We start from the raw sequence: 25316 nt of genomic DNA on the forward strand, positions 1-25316 counted from the left end.
TAATTTTAAAAAGATCATGTCAGCATTTGCCTCAGATCTCTGGATATTTCTGTATTTAAGAGCTGCAGACATAGACATGTCAGCCGTATTTTTCAAATTGTAAAGAAGCATGACATTGTATTGCCAGGGGAAATTAATCTTGAGGTATTTTTAGTAAATGAAATATTGAGTTGCCTACCTTCCATTAGAAGTTTAAACTATTTAACAGATATATTTTGTTTAGTTTTTGTAGAAATCTCAAAATTATCTTCATTCAATAGATAGAAATAATTTCTTAGGAAGATACTTAACATATGCCTGGAATGCATCAGTTTACATGCCAATTTTATAAATTCCGTCCAAACCTCCCTCCCAAAAATTATTTGTTTAACAACATATTCCACGGAATAGTTATAATCTCCTTTTGCTGGAATATACAAGCATTTGCTTGGCATCAAATGCCTGTACATTATTAAACTGGAATACGAAAATCAAATTCTCTCCGATACAATAAATTGCTTTAAATGGACTGATACTGCGCCCTGGGATTCTTGAAATTGGAAGCATATTTCATATATATACAGATGTATTGATGAGGCTTCGGTCGGTAATGAAATGATTGCAGTTGCTTTCTGCCAATTTCAGAATCAATATATTAATTACCTTAGAGGCAGCAATTTCAGCTGAGACCAGAAATAATTTACTAGGTAAATGGTAGATTGTAATTACCAGCGGGGACTTAATTCACTTAATTGAAGTAATTGCCCTCCAATGTTGTTGGTTTTTAAGTCACCAAGACTTAGTGTAATTTAATTTTAGAACTCTGATTTTGCTTTTTGACCTGTCCATCATGCTACTTACAGTTACAGTTTTTTTGGGGGCCGGGGGAGGCGGGTGGGGAGGACCTTTAAGTTGCCGTACCGGATTGCCATTCAGCATGTGAATCTGTGCAGCTGGAGTTTTAATTGGGATTTCACATAGCCACACCAGAGTTATGGTCCTTGACTTGCTTAAATTTTGAAGTTGATTAGGGGCCATGGCAAAGTTGTGTCCCAATCCATGATCCCCAGTTTTAAAAGCAAATCTTGTTTCTTAGAGCAGAACTGCATTAGTTATGTGAATTGTTTAGTCACAATTAATTATATGAAAGTGATGTCAGATAATATCAGATATGTAGTTTATCTGTTGTTTTTCGCAGCTCGCTCCTGGTCATGCCTTTTACATCTCTGAACTGCGACTTGGCCGATAGATACCTCAATCCACCAGAAACTGTATGGAGGCATTGAGGATCTGCGGCAAACCACAAGTTTCATCGAGGCTTAGTGGTCTGACAGTGTAGTCGCGAATGACAAGAAGAAGAGGAAGAAGTCTGTTGGGGTTTTTTTTTCAATAAAAATGTTTGTGACTGTTAATACAAAGTCTTATGAGTTCAAACACCTTTCGAGCTTTGTACCAATTCAGCCTCATTTGTTTCGAGAGATAACGATCTCATTGTTTGACACTAAATGTCATCTTACCGGTATGTTCATTATGATTATGTCTAGGTTCATTCTTTTCAAGTAGATAAAAGCTATTGGCAAATTGGTTAAATATAACCTGTTGCAAAATATTATCCCAATCGATCAATAGGAAATTCACAATATAATTTTCTTTCCTGATAAATGTTATTCTGATTAAAATGATAGTATACATTTATCATTGGTACCTGTATTTCAGTCCGAAATGATCATGGATGAATACTGAATTAAACATTTAATAAAGACAGGGGTTCCATTTGACCCGGGACCCCGGGTCCGGACCCGGGAGATTTTCAAAAGACGCTCAAAGGACCCGGCATGATACTTGCCTGTGCGTCCTTCGGGACCCGGAGGCATTTTCCTTTGATAATCCTTTCTCTTATCATTCATTTCCTTCAGTAAAACTATTTCCACGATAGACACGTGTATTCCAAAATAAACACTCGCGGTCATGCCCTCCTGCCTTTGATCTTCTGCTAAATCCCGCCCTTTCCCCTGTAGACATGCCTCGCTGGTTTTTTTATCAGCAAGTTAGGTCACAGCGAGTGCACATAGGTAACAAGAATCAATGAAGTGTTGAAATTAATTGATAAAACGTATTGATCCTGTGGACAGTCAAAAAAGGCGCCAATTATTAAATTATCGTAAGCAGCTGATTACCGAGCATGTGAAAAGTGCCCTGCAAGATTTTTTCATGCAAACCTTAAATTAGACCATTGCTTAGTGATCATACCGTAATTTCAACAAGAAACTTCACAAATTTTGATGAATTTTGAAAGCAAAAATAAGATTAGAATGTCCGTTCACGAGTCTAATTACACCCGATGTCATATGCATATTTCCAAAATTCCTTGAAAAAAACTGACTTTCAATGCAGTTTTTAATGATAAGTAGCATAATTATTTGAGGAACTATCTCTGATTCAGCTTAGTTTGCCAAGTTAACTGAGCAAAAACTACTTTCCGGTGACATTCCAAAAGTGTACCAGTATCCGGATAGTACATTTTGGATACATTTTTATAGAGTGTTATAGCACTGTTCTGTTATTAAAAATTAAATGAAACATAGAAGAAAAACCTAATCAAAATAACATGAATTTTGATAAATATTAGTTTACAATATATGACCTGAAACTGACATTTTTATTATGCTGTAACATGATCTTGGGTTTATTGTTTTCTTAGGTAAAGATCTACATATTACCTGGAACAATTGATACGTATTAGACCTTCCTGGTATTACTAAAAAAAATATAGTCAATTATATGGACGTGTTGGGACAGGACTCCTGTATTTTGGAAAAGGACCCTTCAAAATTTGGGCCCAAGGGTCCTGGGACTCTTGGGTTTTCAGGTCTAGTGGAACCCCTGATAAAGATATTATCAGTTTAATAAACAATTTTGATACATTTTTTCAAATAGATAAAGAAATACAGCTCAGTCTTTATTTGTCCTGAATGTATTTAAATTTTAGAAGAACAAACTCTCTTTCACTATGATCTTGTAATAAATTATTAACAGCTTTTTCTAGTTGATCGTGGGAGGGGAAACAGACGCCATTTTAGGCCCGAGTGTCGTCAATATATCAATATATTGTCAATATTTGTCAGTTGATATAACAGTATAAAATATTCATTCAGTCATAGCCATAGAGGATATAATATATTTAATAACAGAGAATATGTCTTCATTAGGAGAGAGATTGTTTATGATGTCAGAGGTTTGTGGTTGGACCCAGTAAATGGAGTCTGGGATCCTGACACTTGTTTGATGAATGACATTCAGATATTGCCTCTATGGTGATAAAAATCTGTTCTTGCATAACCTACATTTCATTACTTTGGATGTAATTGACCTTTGCTTTAGGACAAGACAAGTGTAAATTGATTATTGAATTGTCTGCAGTGTAACCTATAGTTTGATCAAAGGGAGGTAACTGTGGTTTCGTAACTCGTCCTGAACTGAACTGCAAGTTTTAGGGGAACCAGCTCAATATTGCGACCGACATTTTTTGCAATTTTCATGTACTTACAACTGCACATATATATTTCAAACAGATATTAAAGTGTAGTTTTTTTAGGTTTAAACAGATGTGTGGTAATTTATTGTAACATGTTTATTTTTTGAAAAATACTATTGTTTTTCATTTAATTTCATGTTGAATTGAAATTAATTCCTGTGACATAAATTAAGGTAAAAATTAAAACATGATCACAGTTTAAGCAAAGGTGCAGGAAGTTCATTGTTAGTGAAGTGTTCAATATTGAATGCATTTTATGTTTGTCAGTGTAATGGCTTCGATCTTAAAATGAAATCTTAGTATGATAGGGTGTAATTGCAGTGTATGATAGGGTTAATTGCAGTGAAGAAGTTTTTTCTTAAAAAAAACAACAACAACAAAACACATAATGCGCGCACGTACTTGAAACAGGATATGAATGAAAAACTAACAGTGAATGTATATATTGGACTTATTTAAAGTGATGTTTGATTTACAACAGGAAAAGATACTATCTGTTATACATGTTACATGATATAAGGCCATGACCTATATGTACTCGATGTGTCATGACTAAACGCATGTTGAGATTTTATTTTGAAAGCTACTGCAGGATAAAATACTGTGACAGATACAAACAAAAAATGTACACAGTAACTGCAGAATTGTCAGAATGTGTCAGCGTTTTTCACGGCAAATAATTCAGTGTCCCAGGAGGGAGTACAGTGAATTATTGTATACATTAACAACTTTAGCAGTAATGAATTATAAGTCATGGAATAATTGGACCTACTCGTTAATATAAAATGACATGTTAAGTAGTCATCAGTGAACTCTTTACCAGTACCTACCTGTAGGAGAAAATAAAACAGGCAAAGTGTTATATTTGGAACAATCCTCCCCTGATAATAAACACAACAGTCAGCTAGGTGTAATACATACATTTGCTGTTCTAGATAAGTTTCTATGGTGTGCATAAGTCTCCTGGAATTGAACTGTTTACAGATTTATCTGTGCATGTACTAATTCTGCAGACAATTCAAATTGAGAAAAAGAAGAAATGTTTAGGGATTAATTTGATTGAGAAGTGATGTAATGGGAAGTTTGACTACCTGTAAGTTAAATTTGGAGCAGTGGAAAGATACAGTTGAGATTAGATCTGTGTAAAAACCAAAAAAAAAAAAATCATGCTGTATGCATTATAGGATGATGATATTCAAGATGTGCATGATTATTGACATTGAGGAAAATATTGTCGTAAACAGTTATCCATACTGTTGTTAGAAATTTCAGACTTACTGTAATAGTATCTCTAACCTTGGGGATCTATCCCTCTTTTGATAATAGACCGGCTCAGTGCATCAAAGTCAGCAGGAGCTTTAAATACCGCACATGGCCTGGTTTATATCTTGAAATTGACTAGGAATAATTTACGGACACGTTGTTACAGTCTCCGCTAGCTATATTTTAATGTAAAATTATTTTTTTCAAAGAATGTTGAATCATTGGATTGTTGTAAGTTCAGGTTCTTACGGATTTTGACTTCGTTATCTTTGAACTTGATTGAAAATGGATTATAGTATTTATCAGTTGTTTTGACATGCTTTAGTTTTAGGCCATTCGTGTAAACGTTGAAATGTTTAAAAAAAACTTAAGTGACCTTAAACATATGTATTAATATATAGTGCATTCATGGAGAAGTTTTATCATTGCGGATTACATGAATAGGAGGTGGTGCATAGATGTACATGTTTTAAGTTTGTAAGGTAGACATTATCAGTCATGTTACCGTATAAAGGGGGACGGCTGACCCCAGTGCATCAGCCAAATTCAGTTATTCCGCTTGCGTCACCGGAGACATGTTCAGCAAGAAGTCACAGTGGTAGTCCACTCACGTTGGTTTGCTCTACACCACTAACGTATGAAATGGACATGTTGAGTAACTGTCCCCAGTATGTTTGCAGCCCGTTCAATGCAGAGATGGAGAAATTCTTTTCTTTTCCGACTATGGCGATCACTTTTATGCCATGTGTTTGTGTACCAGATTATCCAATAGAAGAAGGAACACCGAAAAAGATATGTCGCCGATGTTCTGTGGCTCAGCTTTCATCGCTAAATTCCCCGCCAGGGTCTCCGAGCCCGAGGTAGTGTTACTTTTCAAAATCTTTGTCATAGTTCTCTATGATATAAGTATGTATATTTGAATTTTAAAATGCTTTGAATTTCACAGGAATTAAGTATGCATTAACCATTTCCTTAAGCAAACATGAATTATAAAGCTGGTTCATTTTCTGATTTGTAAGGAAATATTTGATAGCTGGTATTTGGGCAGTGATTTTTTTACTTTTTTTGGCAACAGCCCATGCCTTTTCAATTGGGAATTTTTAGCGTGATAAACTTCAAAATTGGGAAAAATGAACAAACCTTAATAAAGAAATCATTTTGAAAAGTTTTATTTTAAGGTAAATTTATTTCATTCAAATATGCACTGAGGTTGAACAGACAGGTTAATTTCTGATGTCACAGGATCTGATAGCTCAGATAGCTTAGGGTCACCATGAGCTTCTGTTGATTTCTGAGGGTCATTTTGTGGGGACTCAGATTTCTTGGACAGATCACTTTGCTTTTCTGACGTTTGATTTGAATTTAATTTCTCCTTAACTTTACCAAAAGATGTTCGAATGACCGGAGTACCGATGACGTGTTTTAGTTTTATTTTCTTATTATAATATTTGGAATTATGCAACATTTTTCGATAATTTAGGTAAGTTTCTAACGATTTTTTTCCCGACCCATTTTGACGCATGAAAAAGCATTTAGCGACCGTGATGAAAGTCATACTAAATGCCGTACTATGCCGTGACCTGTTTTATGTAAACAACGCGTTTCGAGTTGGCAACAAAATTCTGCGAATAAACCATTATTAGAGTCGGAATTTTTATGATTATTTGCATCGTTTTAGTTCAACTTTCACAAGAAATCAATCTAATTGGGAAAAATCATCTTGTTTTGGGGAATTTTGAAGCATCTTTTGGGAATTTTGACCATTTTTTTGTCAGTTGGGAAGACGCCGAATTTTGGAGTCAAATTGGCGCAAAAAAAATCACTGTTGGGTCATGTATTATCTTGCTTATTTCAAAATCTATTCCAAGTTCCAAGAAAATCAAACAATTCAGCTATATATGACTTTAAACCTTCAGTCCCAGCTTCCAGTTTATCTAAAAATTAAAAATGCCTGTAAATTCCCAAAACAATTGACCCAGAAGTTGTAATGTCATTCCCCTACGTACAGAATCATGAATGACATTTGGCTACCTCTGTGACATTGTTTTTGGCAACCATTAATTATTTTCACCTCTGTGAAATATGAGTTTACTATTGTCAGTTTGTGGCATACTTGGCCCATCATAATTATTAATATCATTCCACAAGAGAATAAAAACAAAATAGTTATGGAGGAACTGCATATTTCGTCACCTGTGCACAAATATTGGATAGTTAAGTTCATTGACATGAAGAAGCATGTACATATTAAGCTAGTCATTTACAAACATGATATAGAAACTATTCTTAACATTGATAGAAAATAAGATAGTCAACTTTGTTATGAGAACTTCAGAATTCTTAAGGTTTAGCAGTATATCACAAAACAACAGAAATTATTAGTAAACAAACAACATCTTGATAAACAACTTATTCTGTCCAATACATGTTTTACTGTTCTGCCCCATAAAATTGGATACTTAAAATATTCTTAAGGAGTTGTCTCCCTTTAAAAAAGAATACCATTTGTAAAGAAATGAATGTAAACAATTGTCAGAAATGATGTTTTACCTAGTTATGTTAAGTTTAAACACTGGTACATTGTTGCAAATGCATCAAAACAAAGACAAAGCGACAAGGTGAGTTTTTGTGATCGTGCGGTGTCCATCGTCCATGCGTAAACTTTTGCTTGTGACCACTCTAGAGGTCACATTTTTCATGGGATCTTTATGAAAATTGGTGAGAATGTTCACCTTGATGATATCTAGGTCAAGTTTGAAACTGGGTCATGTGCGGTCAAAAACTAGGTCAGTAGGTCTAAAAATAGAAAAACCTTGTGACCTCTCTAGAGGCCATATTTTTCATGAGATCTTCATGAAATTTGGTCAGAATGTTCACCTTGATGATGTCTAAGTCAGATTCGAAGCTGGGTCACGTGTGGTCAGAAACTAGGGTCAGTAGGTCTAAAAAATAGAAAAACCTTGTGAACTCTCTAGAGGCCATTTTTCTCAATGGATCTTCATGAAAATTGGTCAGAATGTTCACCTTGATGATATCTAGTTCAGGTTCGAAACTGGGTCACGTTTGGTCCAAAACTAGGTCAGTAGGTCTAAAAATAGAAAAAACCTTTTGACATCTCTGAGGCCATATTTTCAATGGATCTTCATGAAAATTGGTGAGAATGTTCGCCTTGATGATATCTAGGTCAAGTTCGAAACTGTGTCACGTGCAGTCAAAAACTAGGTCAGTAGGTCTAAAAATAGAAAAACCTTTTGACCTCTCTAGAGGCCATATTTTTCAATAGATCTTCATGAAAATTGGTGAGAATGTTCACCTTGATGATATCTAGGTCAAGTTAGAAACTGGGTCATGTGCGGTCAAAAACTAGGTCAGTAGGTCTAAAAATAGAAAAACCTTGTGACCTCTCTAGAGACCATTTTTCAATGGATCTTCATGAAAATTGGTGAGAATGTTCACCTTGATGATATCTAGGTCAAGTTCGAAACTGTGTCATGTGCGGTCAAAAACTAGGTCAGTAGGTCTAAAAATAGAAAAACCGTGTGACCTCTCTAGAGGTTATATTTTTCAAGAGATCTTCATGAAAATTGGTGAGAATGTTCACCTTGATGATATCTAGGTCAAGTTAAAAACTGGGTCATGTGCCTTCAAAAACTAGGTAATTAGATCAAATAATAGAAAAACCTTGTGACTTCTTCAGAGGCCATATTTTTCAATGGATCTTCATGAAAATTGGTCAGAATTTTTATCTTAATGAGATTTAGGTAAAGTTCAAAACTGGGTCACATGAGCTCAAAAACTAGGTCACTATGTCAAATAATAGAAAAAACGACGTCATACTCAGTTCAAGACTGGGTCATGTGGGGACAGGTGAGCGATTTAGGACCATCATGGTCCTCTTGTTAAAAATGGTGAGTTTTTAAAGGTGCTGAACAGTCCAGCAGTGTGGCCCCTTCATGCAGTCCCTTTCCAAAACTTAATTTCTGTCAGAACAGTTACGATTTTCCTCTACTTATAGAGGATGGACTTCTTTTGAAAATGTTTGTTTGCTATCTCCGTACCTGCTACAAAATAATCCATAACAAATTCCAAAAGAAATTATTTTGAATCATTCTTCCGGAGAAACCGTCCAGCTGTACACCCCAGCACCACTTAGTCTCCCGTGTTTGAGGATTGTTATTTTAGCTTTCCGAAATCAAAAGATCCAGGGTGAGTTGTTAGTATAAGCGGATGATCTGGTAACAGTCTTCCATTGTCTACAGTTCTGAATTGTTAATACTCTAGAGAACTTAGTTTTTGCTGGTTACAGAATACAGATTCTACTAGTCCAAGAGAATGTGCCAGTAAAATCTCATGCAGATCAATGCTCTTTCGACTGGTGTCAAAAACTAGGTCACTTGGTCAAATCAGAGAAGATTCTTCTAGACTGAGTAGTCAGATTGTTTGTGTCAACAAATATAATTGAAAATGGGTCATCTGGAACAAAAATCTAGGTAATTAATAGAAACATCTTGTTCTAAAGAATTCACATTTATATACCACCTAGTTTAGAATATTGGTCTTCATATAATCTAGATCATATAGAAACTAGGTCATGTAGCCACTATATGAACAGGTCAGTATTCCAAAGGTAGGGGTGGGTGATATACCGCGGTAGACCGGTTATTGCGATGTTTTTCCCGACGATACGATATTGCGATATGATTTTCGAATACCGGTTATTTTATAACATTAAGTAACACTAACGTAAACCAAGAAGATTCACAAAAAGATCCTTTTCTTGCCAGCACGATTCAACTTTGTTTTCATTTTTCTCCTTTCATTTCTGGTGCAGGTAGCAGACTGGTTTACAGCTATTTTACAGACCCAATTCCACATAATAAAACCAATAAGAAAATTTAGATAAATATAATTTCGTATTTCAATTTGTCAGCGACTCATTAGTAATTTTTCTATCAACTAGAATTTATTATTCATACAACAGCTATACCACTTTCCTCGTTTATAATCGGTGAATTGAGCAACCTGTGTTATATGATTGTATCCGTAAACTGAATGTAGTGCCGCACAATAAACTAAATAATATTTTGACGCAGTCTACTTTCTCTTTTGAATATCCAGTAATCAGCGTTATAGCATTTTGGTTTTAAGCTTTCAATTTGATCTGAAATTGTTTACTGGTATTTTTATTTATTGAGAGGGTCGAGCAAACACTCGTGTTGTTGATACTAGTCATTTTACTCATTTTTAATTGAATTAATTTGAAAAAACAGTATGATTTGTCATGTTTTTGTTCATTAAATAACTGGTACAATATATCGCAGTATATTGCAATATTCACATACAATATTGCAATATATCGCAATACCAGTTTTCGTGGCAATACTCACCCCTATCCAAAGGCTACATTTTTTGCCAGATAAACAAACCTGGTCAGAATGTTTGTCTTCATAATATAAAAATGAAAGCACCCTACTTGTCCCTAGGTAAAAAAAAAACAACATGTCACTAGGGTCAAAGGTTAGAAAAAATCTAATAATTACAGATGCTACATTTTTACCTGATCTTTATGAAACATAGACATCAATTCTTTCCTTTATGAAGTCTAGGACATGTATGGAAATGGGACAGCTGGATGAAGAAGTAGGTCACTAGGTCATACCATGGAAATTCTTCTGTTTTACTCCAGTGGAGGGGCCTTATTATTATACCTGGGTGGAGTGGTTAAGGTTGCTAACTGTGATTCACTTGCTTCCCATCTTACTTGGAATATGGTATATTCCTCAATCCAGGTTGGTTCCATACTGAAGCAGTGCCATATGGGAAATATAGGATCCTTCCAACCATGAAATAGCTGGAAAAGTCACTACATCAGTGTGACTCTGAATACAGCAAAAACAAAAAAAAAATACACTTTAGTGGGGGCATTTTCTACCTCATGATCTTAATGTCAATCAGTGTCTATTAATAGCTAGGTCAGAGTTTAAGAATTTAACTGTTTTTCTTTTTCCGTTATATTCAGTGGTTTGTAAATATTTTATAGATAGAAATATTTGGAATGAACCGTTATTAATCCCCAGCAATGAGTGGTGGGGGATTATAGGAATGGTCTTCGTCTGTTCATCCGTCTTTCCGTCCGTCCGTAACACTTAGTGTCCGCTCTGTATCTCCTAAACCCTTTGAAGGTTTTTTCATGAAACTTGACTCAAGTTATAACCTCATCAAGACGATGTGCAGAACTCTTGAGTCATGTTGGCTGAAGGTCAAGGTCACAACTCAGTGTCAAAAATTGCTGAAGAGATAATGTTTTTGGAAGTTGATGATTAAATAACAGAGCAGGGCAAAAATAATTTGCTTTTGGAATAAATGGTATTTATCCTAGCATTTTCACAAATAGGCTGAAATTGATAGATGGTATAGGCTATAGATCATTGAGTTAAATTGGCTGTTCCTTTATCTAATTGAATTATACTCTTCCAGGAAAGGAAAATCAATCAGTTCTTGGTAATAATGGTGGTTAAGTACAGTAGAAAATGGTAAATATTAGCTGTTTGTTAGAAGTTTTCATGGGGAAGAAGTAGTTTGCAACCTGCCTTGCAGATCTATCTGTTGTGAGGGCTTGGACTACCAGTTTCTTTTCCAATCCTGGGTATAGAAAACATCCAAAGTCAAGCTTTGTTTCACATAGGTTATGTTGTCTGAGTTACAAGCTGAGGAAAACTTGGTATAATCTAATTTTCAAATCACAGTTCTTGTGGATAGGAATAATTTCCCTATTATTTATATGTTTTTATCTGGTATAAAAAACTATAAATTTTAGTATAGCTTATACACATCTGTCGTTGAGTGTTGTTTGTATATAAATCTGTCTGTCATGATATCCTCTTTTAGCACTTCTTGAAAATTTTTAGCTCATCTGATTTTTTGAAAAAAAATGATGAGTTATTGTCATCACTTGATCGGTGTCAGGGTTGCCTGGTTAAGTTTTATGTTTAGGTTAGCTTTTCTCCTAAACTATCAAAGGTATTGCTTTGAAACTTGCAAAACTTGTTCACCATCAATAGTTGACCCTGTACAGCAAGAAACATAACTCCACCTGCTTTTTGCAAGAATTATGGCCCCTTTTGGACTTAGAAAATATCAGATTTCTTGGTTAAGTTTTATGTTTTGGTCAACTTTTCGCCTAAACTATCAAAGCTATTGCTATGAAACTTTCAACATTTGTTCACCATCATAAGCTTACCCTGTTCATTTAGAAACATAACTCTGTCCTGCTTTTTGCAAGAATTATGGCCCTTTTTGGACTTAGAAAATCATGGGTAGGACAATTTTTCTATTATTTAAAAAAATCAGATGAGCGTCAGCACCTGCAAGGCGGTGCTCTTGTTATGATATCTATTTCTAACTGTAAGACTGGTTTCTCTGAGAAGAAATTCTTCCTCAGGATGAAGACAAAAATAAACATCATTGTTGACAGACTGACAGACATTGTCTAAGTATAGCTGTCACAGGTGACCTAATTTTTGGCATTGCCTATTTAAAAAAGACTTCCAGAAGTCTTGTGCCAACTGTTTAGTGTTGAATTAACTAACAAGAGTAAGATTTGTATTTGTATTTTCTTTTATAAAGAATAGATCAAAAACGTTTTCTTTTCTTTTGGGTTTAAGCATGGGCATAATGTTTAAAGCATGAGTAGGAAGGGATAGAACTGTAAACTTTCGTAAGCCAGCCAGATTAATAAACTTCTTCACATGAGTTCTATATTCAAAATGAGGTTTAACCATTTTGAACCCACAGCATGTTGAAGTCGGCAACCTTAACCACTCAGCTATTGTTACTGAAAACACTGTATGAACCTTCTGGAAGAAAGTTCTACAATCAGCAAAATCGCAGAAACATTAACAAGAGTAATTTAGTCTGTAGTAGACTTCCTGAAAATTAAAATTCTCTGCATTTTCCAGGCCTGGACAGATATTGGTAAACACACACTTGAAATTTATCACTGTGAAAATAAAATGAAGGGAGGTAAATGCTGAATTGGTATTTTAATTGTACTTTTTGGATTATTTCCCTTAGTCCATATGGAAAAAAAACAAAAACAAACAGGACTTCATAAAAAGATGGGGAACAATATACTTAATTCTTATAATCTGTTTCTTAATTACTGCTGTTACAAATGTATATTGAATAGCCACAGTCACAAGAGACAATTAAGCAGTGTTCAACAATTAGTGTAATGTCAAGATAAGATGTCCTTAGGGCATTTATTTCAGAAAAAAAAGAAACATTCTCAATAAACATGATATCAGTTATAATTACATGTGCAACTTAAAGTAAACTGTTTTTTTTTTTCTCTGTTTACTCAAGAACAGGACTGGTGTAATAAAAGTAAACTTGTATTTTCCTGACAAAAAGAAAAGAAAAGATATATCAGAAATGTGAACTAGTAAATTTTGTTTTGTCAACATGGGGCTGACGTCTTTGCTGGTTGTATTACATATGACAAAATGGTTTTAAAAAATTTGTTTGTTTTGGTAAACAAGTTCAGGTAGAAATTTTACTTGAGTTAAGATTTAGAATGCTTGTCTGAAGTTAAGAAAATAACAATGCTCTTTTGAATTTGAGAAAATTGGAATGCCAGTCTGAAATTGAGAAAATTGGAATGCCAGTCTGAAGTTAAGAATATTGGAATGCCGGTCTGAAGTTAAGAAAATAACAATGCCGTTCTGATGTTAAAAATTGGAATGCCAGTCTGAAGTTAAGAAAATAACAATGCCATTCTGATATTAAGAAAATTGGAATGCCAGTCTCTAGGTAAGAAAATTAAACTGGCTTCTCTTCTCTCATACCCTGGTGGCAATGGATTCCATCAGGAATGAGGTGTGCCAAGATTGAATAATATAAGATGTAGAACTTGCTTCACAATGGATCTGTGATAAACTAGAATTAACAAAGAAAATTAGAATGCCAGTCTCAAGTTAATTGTCGGTAAAAGGTCTCTCGAGGTAAAAAAATTAGAATGCTGGTCTGGAGGTAAGAAAATTAGAATGCCAGTCACATTAAAACGATACTGTCAGTTTAAACAGTTCTCAGAAAACTGCTGGCTTAACTTTGTCTTTGACGAGCAAAAATGGTTCTATCCTTCTGTAAGAGCGCTATATAAATGAATTAGTATTGACACAGAATTGTTCTTTACAAAAACATGGTTTGACAAAATGGGAAGTCTGCTCCCATTCTTCTCTTACTTGACTAATGGAGGAAATGTAATGGAAATTTTCTGCCAGAAATAACACAATAATGAAATAAACGAATCATTCAAGCATTATTAATGATAGGAAGGAAGAATGATGATACATTTTACTGAGAGGAAAAAAATTAAAAAAAGAATCCTGGCAGTTAGACAGGTGTTTCTGAGAATATTATTATATCAGGGAACATAATCAGTTGGTTTATTAAACATAAGTAGTATTTTAGGTTTAGACAGTTCAAAACACTTTTACAGGTGAAATTGAAACCAAGTTAAAATTGATATTGAATCGATCAGGCAAAGAATATGCAACTGAAAATATTTGAACATTTTGATCATTTTTAAAAATGTGACTTAAATGTATGAACACTTACATTTTATCATTTAATGATGGATTATGACTTTTTATAAAAAGTGGAAACACGTATGTAGTTTGTAAAAATAGATTTTTCTACTAAATTTTGATTGGTTTCTTGACAGCTTTTGAAAATATGATGAATGGAGTTTTGGCGGATAGAGTTTAAAAATATTTGAATATTTTGCTCAAGCAGATGTACCTGATCTTTACCAGCTATGAATTAGTCACGGATTATATTATCATTTCACAGTACATTGACTGTGGGCAAGTGTAGGAGTGCATAAGTTTGTGTTTAAAAAAAATGTTAAATACAAACATTTGAATACATTAAATGTTTTCATAAGTCAGATGCCAGGATGACATTGGTATCATTTTGTTGATCATTCTCGTCTTCAAGACTGACCGAAATACTGCAATGTTTTGTTTACTGTATATAAATATCTAAATTGTATATATTCATTTCAACTCTGATCTTTATCTGGTGTCATGTGCTGATTTGAAGCATATTTAGTTATAACTGTGACTAGATAAGGACGGATTTGAATTCATACACATCAGTTATTGTAAAGCATTTTAATTGTTTCATAATGACTTTGTGTATTTAAAAGTTGTAGCTATTAAAATATTTTGTAAACAGCTAGTGTGGTACATGTACTGAACATGTGCATTATTTTCTACAGCCGCTTACTCGTTATTGCACGGTTGTTGTGATTCAAAACAAATAAAGTCGGATACAGTTTACCGTTTGAAAACTATTCAAGTTCTATATTGAGTTAATCAGGCTTTACGTTATAACACCTCCGAAGATAGATTTAATTTTGGATTTCTGTAAGGATTTAAGCTCTGAATATTTCCCCAGTGGGATTCGGATTTAACCAGGTAGAAATATTGAATGGACATAAGGGAAATTTGTGTTTATTTTGATGTTGGAAATTTGTGGTTGCCGGGTTTGAAAAATGTCAATTTCCTGTGGGATATCGTAGGAAATTATTTTTTCACACTGAGAGTCTCATTAGTTCGAAAAGAATATGCGGTTATTTTGAAATGGATAATGGTAAACAAGATTACTTTGACTTCCTGTCTTTCGTTAAAATGTTGTGAAAATAATCGGATGTTTTAAAATAAGATTACAACTTCGCAAAATGGCAAATCCTAAAGGTTATAATGTTAGTGTTGTGAGAAAATTAGGTCCCGTGTCGGAAAATCAAGTGTCAGTGTACGGAAAAGTTGACATATTAAAGAATGGAAGCTTTTCAGTGGCAACTCAATCTGTGTCAGGGGAGAGAACTGTGTATAGCTTTCCACCACCAAGTAAAGACTACATGTCAACACGGAGGTTGTCACATAACAGAATAAGTGCAATGTAAGTACAATGTTGAAAACAATCTTTTTGTTGGTTATACATTACTTTCTATGACTGAAATACTGTTGAAAAACAGCATAAAACCCTAAACAAAACAAAAAACCATTAATGAAGGGTCTTGTTAAGGTCTGGGAAATGCATTGGTCCTAGGAGAGTCCGAGAGTGTCTTGACTTTGTGGACACATTGGTCCAGTTGGCCAAGATGATATCCTACAAAGTTGAAGGCCCCAGATTTGAATCCTGTCCACTTCTATTGTGGCTTGTCCTCTGACGCTTCATCACGATTGCCTCAGTCAACCAAGCTTTGAATCGGTACCAGCAAATTTGTAGGGGTTAGGTTTAATTGGTTTTAACTGCTCTCCAAAGGTTACGGTAATCATGAAGCAACGATAAGTGCATTTTGGGTTGATATTCATATACAAGCTGATGTTTGTGGATGGCCCATGGTTAATGAACGTCTGATGACATGCAACAAATGCAGGAACTATTTAAAAACAAAGTTTTCATGAACCTCATGAGCTGACCATGACTGTTGTTCATGACTTTGTTTGAATTTATTTAGAATTTAAGGTTAGTTTTGATGCATTATAACTATATCATTGTTATTACAGAGGATTTGATTCAAACTTAGAATAGTTGTTCAACATCTGATGATGATCACTCACACGATATGCCACAAGGGCCATAACCCTAGCACCAGTATTTCATGAATTATCTCCCCTTTTTAACTTGAATTTCAGGTTAAAGTTTTGGTGCAGTTTCACTATATCTAAGTTGTTACTAAATGGATTTGATTCAAACTTAAAGTAGTTGTTCCACATCATCACCCACATCATATGACACAAGGTGCATCACTCTTGCACCAATATTTCATGAATTAGGCCCCCTTTTTGCTTAGAATTATACTTATTTATTGTTTTGATACACTTTATCTGTAACTCTCTTATTACTTTACTTTTGACACAGACGGAAGCTACTGTCCAATATCTTTATCAACATTAGTCATTAAACACTCCAGTGACAGCTCCAGCTTCCTCAGAAGTGCCAAATTTCACTATCCAGCATCGAAATAGTCGAGCGTGCTGTCTCCTGTGACAGCTCCTGTCTTTCTATATTCTTATTCTTGTATTATAAACTGTGTTTTTCAACTAATAGAACAAATGCCTTTCTTTTAATGAAATGCTATGACAGACTGTTCAAATAAACCACCCTTATCTGTTATGGAACTTTGGCACAGAGAGTAGTTTCCCTTTACCAGAATGGCAGAAATCATAAGCACACTAGTCTTGATTTGTTGATTTGAAGTAGGAAAGTCGTCTATACTCGTGTATAATGCACATCCATGAAGTGAGGGTGGTCCTAGGGTAGTCTAACCAATGAGACCTCGGGTAGACTGATTTTACATTCTGATATTTTACGTGGTCTACCTGTAGGTGAAATAAGATATAATGATATTCATCTCTTAAGTACAATTATTTGGACTAGTCCTAGGGGTAAAACAAATGTAAATTATACACAAGTATTTACAGAAAAAATTACTGCATGTTTATTATAAAGCATGAATTCCATTTGTAAACAAATATGACATAACTTTGCACACACCCCACCCACCATAGAGAAGGATAAACAAAATCAAAACTGTCATAAAATGTTTTTGATAGAACTTTTTAAAGGTCAAAGTTATAGCAGTATACACAAGACAGAATGTATGTTGAGTGATTTATTATGGACAGTTACCAACTCTATTTATATGTTCTTGTCAATGACAAGTTTATGATGAGCAGTAGATCATGTTTTACATGATTGTATAATGACCATTAGATCCTATAGATATCAAACATGCTGATTGATCATCGTATATTTTACCATAAAATGTGCAAAATCGTGTTTCAGAATTTTGTAACCTTGCATTATATCCTCAGTCTTTTTTGTTTGATACAAGAAGAAAATTAGCATATAGACTGACAGAAGCTGGTAATAACTAACAAAGATGAATGAGATGAAATAGTCAGTAATAACGGTTGAACAATTAGCTCCTATGTACATTTTTTTCCCTACAAGTGTGTCCTGTTTTACAGTCATGTTAGTTTTTATGTGACTTGTTTACTTATTTTGATGATAGGTAGACAATAATATGTAATTGCCAGTTGATGTAATCCTTGACTAAATCAAGCAGCTTTTACTGGTTTTAATAAGAAGTGTAAAAAATGGAGTATATATTTCAGTGATAACTTTTGTTTCTTAAGTTTATACCAGGTGGATTTTAGATTTGTAAGATTACTGTGGGTTTTACTTGTTCGATAATGGGATGATTTACAAAAAAATACAGCTTGATAGTCCAGAACTGAATAGCATAATTGTGTAGACAAGACATTCTGTAAAATGTTATATACTGTAGAGATTTATGTTGAGAAAGTGATTCCTACTAATAGGCAGTTAAATTAAAATGGATTGAGCATGATAGCATGTGATTAATCACAAGAAACACTTAGTATTCTTACTGGAAATAATTGGATGATAAATAACAGAAATAGAATGGGCTAGAAAACTGCTCCTTGATGTACGCCTTAAGAATATATCTTTTGAGACAGAAAATGAAATGATTAATTTGGTGTAACTCTGACTTGATTTTGAACAACAATCTGTCAGTTTTAAGTAAACATGCAGTTTTTTTCTCAGTGTAAACTGACAAATATGCAAATTTTTCCATTGCTTTATAAATATTAAACCATTGTTTAAAGCTGAACTGAAGCATTAAGTGGTTGCAACATCATATATTCTGCCAAAAAGTTGTGTAACTCGTGACAATGTCATTAAATTAAGATGTAATTCAGCCTTTAAGTAATTCAAATGAGACTGTCAAGTTTGTCAAGGAAAATTTTTATTTCTTGAAAACAAGTATATATACACCTAAAGATATATTTGAAACATTAAGTGGTTTGGAGGATAAACTTGAAGGTTGTGAGGAATACATCAATGTGTTTAAGACTGATATATAAATTTTGCATGTTATTTATTTGATTAAAAGGTGTTGTGGACTGTTGTTTGGCAACCTGCTTATATCCTGTAAAACGTTTTATCAGTATCATTATATACTGGGTGTATTTGTTATCAAGGTATACTTTAAAAAATAGACAATGGGGGACAGTTCCCAATTCAGAAGACTAATGGAGGAGGATTCCCCATTTAGAAGACTGTCCTTACAGGAGTATCCAGGTCGTAAATATGTTCTGCAACCAGTGAACACTTCTCCTGTTATGCCAGGATCTCCTGTTATTCCTGTGCGACGACGAGCAGCGTTTTCCAATCCTGCACCTTGTAATGTCCAGTATGAATATCTTTCACCTCCAGCCGATGATGATATGTTTAGGAAATACTCTTTGGAAGAGTATGCAGTTATAGATCCACAGGAGCAGTATGGACAAAATCAGTCTTACTTTGTGGAAGTTCCGTCTCCATCTTATCGTCCAGTTCAGCAAGTTCAGCCATATTATTCTATGCAGGCTCAGCAACCAGTTGTTCAGACACGTCACCAACAACCTCACTTGCAGACTCTGCAAAATGTGCAAACCCAGCCCTCTCAGCTGCAATCTCAACAGCCTGTTCAACAAATTCAGCTTGTTCGTCCAATTCAGCAGATGCAACCAGGTGTAGAGTATGTGGAATATCAGCCACGAAGACCAGCATCTATGCAGTCCTTCGTGCCAGTTACAAACCCACAAACTCATTCCTATTCTTCTGAATATTTTCATGGACTTACTGATATACAGGAAGCTAAATCACCTGAAATAAAGAAGCGTGTTACATTTGAAACACCACTTCCTAGAATGAATTCAGAAAACAATGAGGTTAAAAAGAAAGAGAAGATACCTACATCTGAGGATACAGAGAGTATTTATGAACCATACGTTGGTTTAAAGAAAGCACCAGCAGCAATAAGGAAAAAGAATATGAGGGAGAAGGAAGAAAGACTTAAAGAAGAAAGGTTTAAAGAGAATTTAAAGGAAGAGGATGAGAAGGAATATCAGGTAGAGAAGGTGGAAAAACATGATATAGGAAAGATAGGTAGATTTAATGTTCAGGAAGTGAACATTAGTAAGAAAACAGTTAAAGAGAATGTGGAAAGTGGTGCCAAAGGTGGTAACTGTATTACTGAACGTAGGCCACGTAGACATACAGTGCATAGTACACATGTTGATATATATGAAAGTGAAGATGAGAAAAAGAGGAGATCTGCTGTGTGTCCAATGACTGCATACAATTTAAGGTAAGCTTATGGGAGATAACATGTGGTTGTTTTGTATTAAGCTTTGCCAGAGTTGTCAACAGGAAAACATACAATGCAAAGCGAATGGCTGATCACTGTAAGGGAGATAATAAGTGCTTGTATTGTATATAAGCTTTGCTAGAGTTATCTAGAAATAGATGCAAAACTTTTAATTACTCATCTTAGGTGTGGCTACTTTTTGTTGTCAGTTATGACGTGTTTAGGTGACAGTTATGTTACCGTTTTAATAGTACCAAAGTTTTCAAGCATGCTTTAAAAAAGGGTACGAAATCAAATAAAACACAATTTTTTATAATTATGTTCTGAAAAAGCTTCAAGTGAAAGTGGTTTCTCAAAAAATGATGTTAAATTTGGCTTGATTTGTTTGAAATGTGAAACATTTTTTTATTAATTTTTGTTTAGGTCATTTTGTTGTTAAATAACTAGGCTGAGATTCTTGGCAGTATGAACTGCAGAGCATAGGGTACATCGTAGAGGGGTTTATTTCAACTAACAGGTTTAAAACAACAAAGTTCCCTGAGTTCTGAAATAGGAAAATGAAATTTCAAAATGACTTTTGTCAAGAGTCTGATAGAAAAATGAAAAACATGACATGAGAAAATCTCATATAATTGGGGTGAGAATGCACTTCGATAATGAAATAGTGTATGCAAGGGAAATAAAAAAAAAAAAAAGATAATTTATTCAGTTTGTTCAGGCTCATTGCTTGGGTGTTTGAACCACACAGAATAATACTAAAAAATGCGTGAATGAGATAATAATTATAACTCTTTCAATAATTTTTGGAGCTGTCATACATTATGTACAAAATCATCATGGGAGTTTGTCCAATATGTTTTCAGGTAACTTTAATTCATGTGGCTTTAATTTTTATTTTAAAATATTCAGGAGACGAAATGAATCTCATTAAGCCTTTTATAGATGGTTTCTTTGAGATTACGCTGTTTGAATGTATAATTTGATGATTCATTCGTTAATTCACTTGTGAGTGAGTGTTAAGTGGACTTTGCATGATTATAGAGTTGACAGCTTCGCTATAAAATTACAAAGTTGTTATTTTGGCAAAATGAAGGTGTGGGCAAGACCATCCTTTGCAAGAGCTGGTACCTGATGGGTCCAAGGTACTGGTAATAAACGCAAGTTTGGAGACCAGTCTTAAATCTGCAGTGTCTTATTGGCTATTTTTGAACTCATTTTCGAAATTAGCCCTTCTCATGCTGGACACTATTTATTCTGCCTTTTCAACCAGTGTAGATCATGATCAGACTGCACATCCATCATGATCTGCACTGTTCTCTATCCAGTCAGTATTTTTTTTAGTAATCACCCCTTTTAACAGTTAAAGGTACTGTCCAAATTGAAAAATGGACAAGTTCATTATAGAAATTTAGAAGGGTAAGGGTTAGCAGCATTGCAAGACTGGTCCCCTGTCTCAGTGTGAAAATATTGGTTCTTGTACAGTCAGTCATGTTTGTGTTTGTCCTATTGGTGTACAGTCGAACCTCAGACAGTCCTTGTGGCCATCTGTGTTAAACGATACTTGCCTTAAGCAGCCAATCAGCTGACTTCTATATTTGACTTTTTGTTCTAATTTGGCTTGTCTTAAGCAGTCACCTGTCCTTAGCAACCAGATTGTGTTTCTGTCTGAGCCATTTGTTTAATACAGCTTTAACCATTAATAGCTAACACTTTTTCGAGAAGAAAACTAGAAAATCCATTTAGACAAAAAGATTTTGGCAACAGAATGTAATAATGTATGATTATTTCTGACAATGCTGACAGCTGCTTATCAAGAAGTACAAGACTTAGTAAGGGGCATTACTGTTGTAGGGTTAATTGTTGTAGGCATAAATGATGATACTGTTGTCTCCCTTGCAGTTTATTGTATTAAGCAAGGGAGGTCACCTCTGTAGTCGTAATGGTTCTCCAGTTTACTTAACTGTTAAATCCCATTTCGTAGAAAAAAAAATTACACGAGTTTAATGTATTCATTGAAATAATGAATAATTTATGAGGTAGCGCAGCAAGATGTCTATTTTACATGATGCTCCCACTGTTGCATATTTTGCACACTCGGCTGCTTTAGAATATTTTATGTAATTGGAAAATTCTAGCACATCAGTTTGTTTACAGTTGTGTTCTTGGTAATAAAAGTGCATCCGTATACATGAAGCTACTAAAGGTGGAAATTTCTCAAGGTTTTCATCCCTTCAATGGAGCTAATTAATATTGCAAATCAACAATGAAAACCATGTATAGCTTTGATCTTGGGGGAATTAAGTTAATGATTGGAGAGGACCAATAAACCAGAATATTAAACTAAGATGCTGAGAACATAATTTTTTGTAAATTTCAAAATGCAAGCTTCTTTAGCTATCAGGCAGTCTAAAGATTGTTTCATTTAAATATAAATGTCCTGTAGAAATATTAAAGATGTTTGTTATTATTATTATACCAGATTTATATAGTGCCCTTTTCATGATAAACATGTTCAAAGGCGCTTTACATATGGCAAACACAGCCACACAGGGCGCGAAAAATTTGTTTATGTTCCCAGTAGGCCATGAAAGAAGATAAAATTGTGAGGTAAAGAACTTCCTTACATGATTTTAGATTCATTTTGTATGGTCAAAACCAGGTCACGCAGAAAACTTGCCCTCTCTCGGGATCAAACGCAAGACTTAAAAGTGGTAGTAAACCAAAGCAAAGGTATGGGTATTGGCTATTTAGACACGGGCAGGGTGAGAGTTGTTTTGTACAAGTTTGATTATAAATCATCATAATCTGAAAATTATTCTTATTCTCCACCACTGCCTCATGTGGATAAGTTACCTGTTACTTGTGGAGAACATGGTGTACCTGAACCCACAAACACTTCATGTACAACTTAACTAAAGTGAAATAAAATTATTCTGTTCTGAAAATTTATGCTGATTATCTTAGCAACAATGAAAACAAACATTTTATGATTATTCATTTATCAGCACGAATCCAATGAAATAAATAATTCAAAACAGTATCACGATAATTAGCTGCCAAGGTTACAGAACATACATGCAGGTTATATATCAATTAAATCCGGTTGTAACCGGATATTTTGTCAATCATCCTGTATTAGGTGTAAACCTGTATGGGTGGGCCCAGTAATGCATTAATTTTGCATGTTGATAAAATTCATTGATTACTGGACTGAATTGGATGAAGGTTGAAATGAAGTTAAGTCTGTGGGGGAGGGGGAGGGGGGGATCCCTACTTAATTTCTGATCATTGTTTTGAGTTGTACTGCAAAATTTATAGGGTCACTACCTTTTCTGTGGGAGATTTTGTCCAAATGGAACAACAAAATTACCACAATAATATTGTGTATTCTCATATAGGAGTATGCATTTCCATGAAATAGCCCTTACCCTGCTAAATTTCTATAATGGACTTGTCCGTCTTCCAGTTTGGACAGTACCATTTACTGTTAAAAGGGGTGCTTACCAAAAAGATATCTGCACTGGTCACAAAGGCAACATCAGTTGTGTCCAGCATATTAAGGGTTATATAAGTTTTGGTCAAGTGTACCAAATTCACTTAGCAATGCGGTTAAAAATTAATGATAAAAGAAAATATAATTGTAAAGAGATCTTTTCATTATAGCCATAAATGATTTTCTGGCAAGTTAAAGTGTATAATTTTGGCTTGCATCTTTATGAATAAATTCCAACAGAAGAAATTTAGATTTGAATTGACTGTCATGATAAGCTATAAATGAGCCGTGCCATGGGAAAACCAACATAGTGGGTGTGCGACCAGCATGGATCCAGACCAGCCTGCGCATCCGCGCAGTCTGGTCAGGATCCATGCTGTTCGCTAACAGTTTCTCCAATTCCAATAGGCTTTAAAAGGGAACAGCATGGAGCCTGACCAGACTGCGCGGATGCGCAGGCTGGTCTGGATCCATGCTGGTCGCACACCCACTATGTTGGTTTTCCCATGGCACGGCTCATTTAAATGCCATAAGAGTTCAATATCAAAAGTCCCAAATTGTGTTTATTTTAAGAGGTTGTTGCCCTGCAGTGATGTGATTGATGGTCCAGACATCTTCTTGAAAATGGAAGATATAAACTGTCTGTTTGCAGTTATTCCTGATCCAGTAAATCGACCATGATCCCTTTAACAAAATGGCGCGAATTGCGTCTTTTTATGGGAATTCGACTGTAAATTGTGTCAGTCGAAGAAGGAAAATAACTAATCGATGAAATTTGTCGATTTAACTGAACAATGAAGAAAATGTAATTTAAGAGGTTAATAGTCATTCAAGAGCCTTGTTTCTGCACTTGACTGAATAAGGAAGAAAGATTTTGTGATATTGTTTTATTGTTCAAAATTTAATGTTCTTAAGTACTTGGAAAACTAAAGGACTATCCTTTCCATTGTTAAGAGTTAAAATGCTCGGAAAATTCCCATTTTCTTTCTCCTTACGTTTCATTCCGGAAAACAATAGATTTACGACAGATTTCGCAATAATCATTGACTCAATGATGTCAATTGGAAAAAAAAGGCCTATAAGTGTGATGTACCTAAAAAAGGGTTACAGGCTGATCTTACGTAGCTCTTGAATCATTATTGTTCTGTGTTAAAACGGGTTATATGTTTTAATAATAGATAAACAAAATGGAGAAATAGACATGACAGTTGCCACATGATATACTGTATAATCACTTTAATTTCATGGGCATAAAATTTCGTGGTTTTGTCCAAAAAGCCAATTTCGAGGGGATATGAATTTGTAGATTTCAACTTAAATTTGAACATAAAATGAATAGGAATTATGTCTCCCACCAACACAGTGGTGTGGGAGACATATTGATTTACTCCAGTCTGTGTGTGTGTCTGTGTCTGTCACAAAGCTTGTCCGCACTCTAAGTCGAACATTTCTCATCCGCTTTTCACCAAACTTAAACAAAATGTGTTTGACCATAAGACCTCGGCCAAGTTCGATAAATAGCCAAATCGGTCCAGGCGTCTTAGAGTTATGGCCCTTGAATTACCAAAAATCGGTCTTTTTACTCTTGTCCGCACTCTAATTCGAATATTTCTCATCCAATCTTCACCAAACTTAAACAAAATGTTTTTGACCATGAGACCTCGGCCAAGTTCGATAACTAGCCAAATCGGTCCAGGCATTTTGCAGTTACGGCCCTTGAATTATCGAAAAATTGGCCTTTTTACTCATGTCCGCACTCTTAGTCAAACATTTCTCATCCGATCTTCACCAAACTTGAACAAAATGTGTTTGAC

The 25316-nt window shown here is 34.6% G+C and overlaps 1 protein-coding gene across 2 annotated transcripts in view; it reads left to right on the forward strand.

The window, feature by feature from the left end:
- The window catches only part of LOC123554647 (protein bunched, class 2/F/G isoform-like), an 80182-nt gene that overhangs the window by 20546 nt on the left and 34320 nt on the right, over positions 1 to 25316 (forward strand). The window contains exon 1 of one of the 2 annotated variants that reach the window (XM_045344906.2): positions 17780 to 20009. The exons of the other annotated variant lie outside the window; for it this stretch is intronic. Within the exon in view, the coding sequence (XP_045200841.2) occupies positions 18880 to 20009 (1130 nt within the window). The 5' untranslated portion in view covers positions 17780 to 18879. Of the gene's footprint in view, positions 1 to 17779; positions 20010 to 25316 lie in introns of those variants that run through there. 2 annotated transcript variants of the gene reach the window in all.

This window comes from Mercenaria mercenaria, chromosome 7 (assembly GCF_021730395.1).
Source record: "Mercenaria mercenaria strain notata chromosome 7, MADL_Memer_1, whole genome shotgun sequence".
Taxonomy (NCBI): domain Eukaryota; kingdom Metazoa; phylum Mollusca; class Bivalvia; order Venerida; family Veneridae; genus Mercenaria; species Mercenaria mercenaria.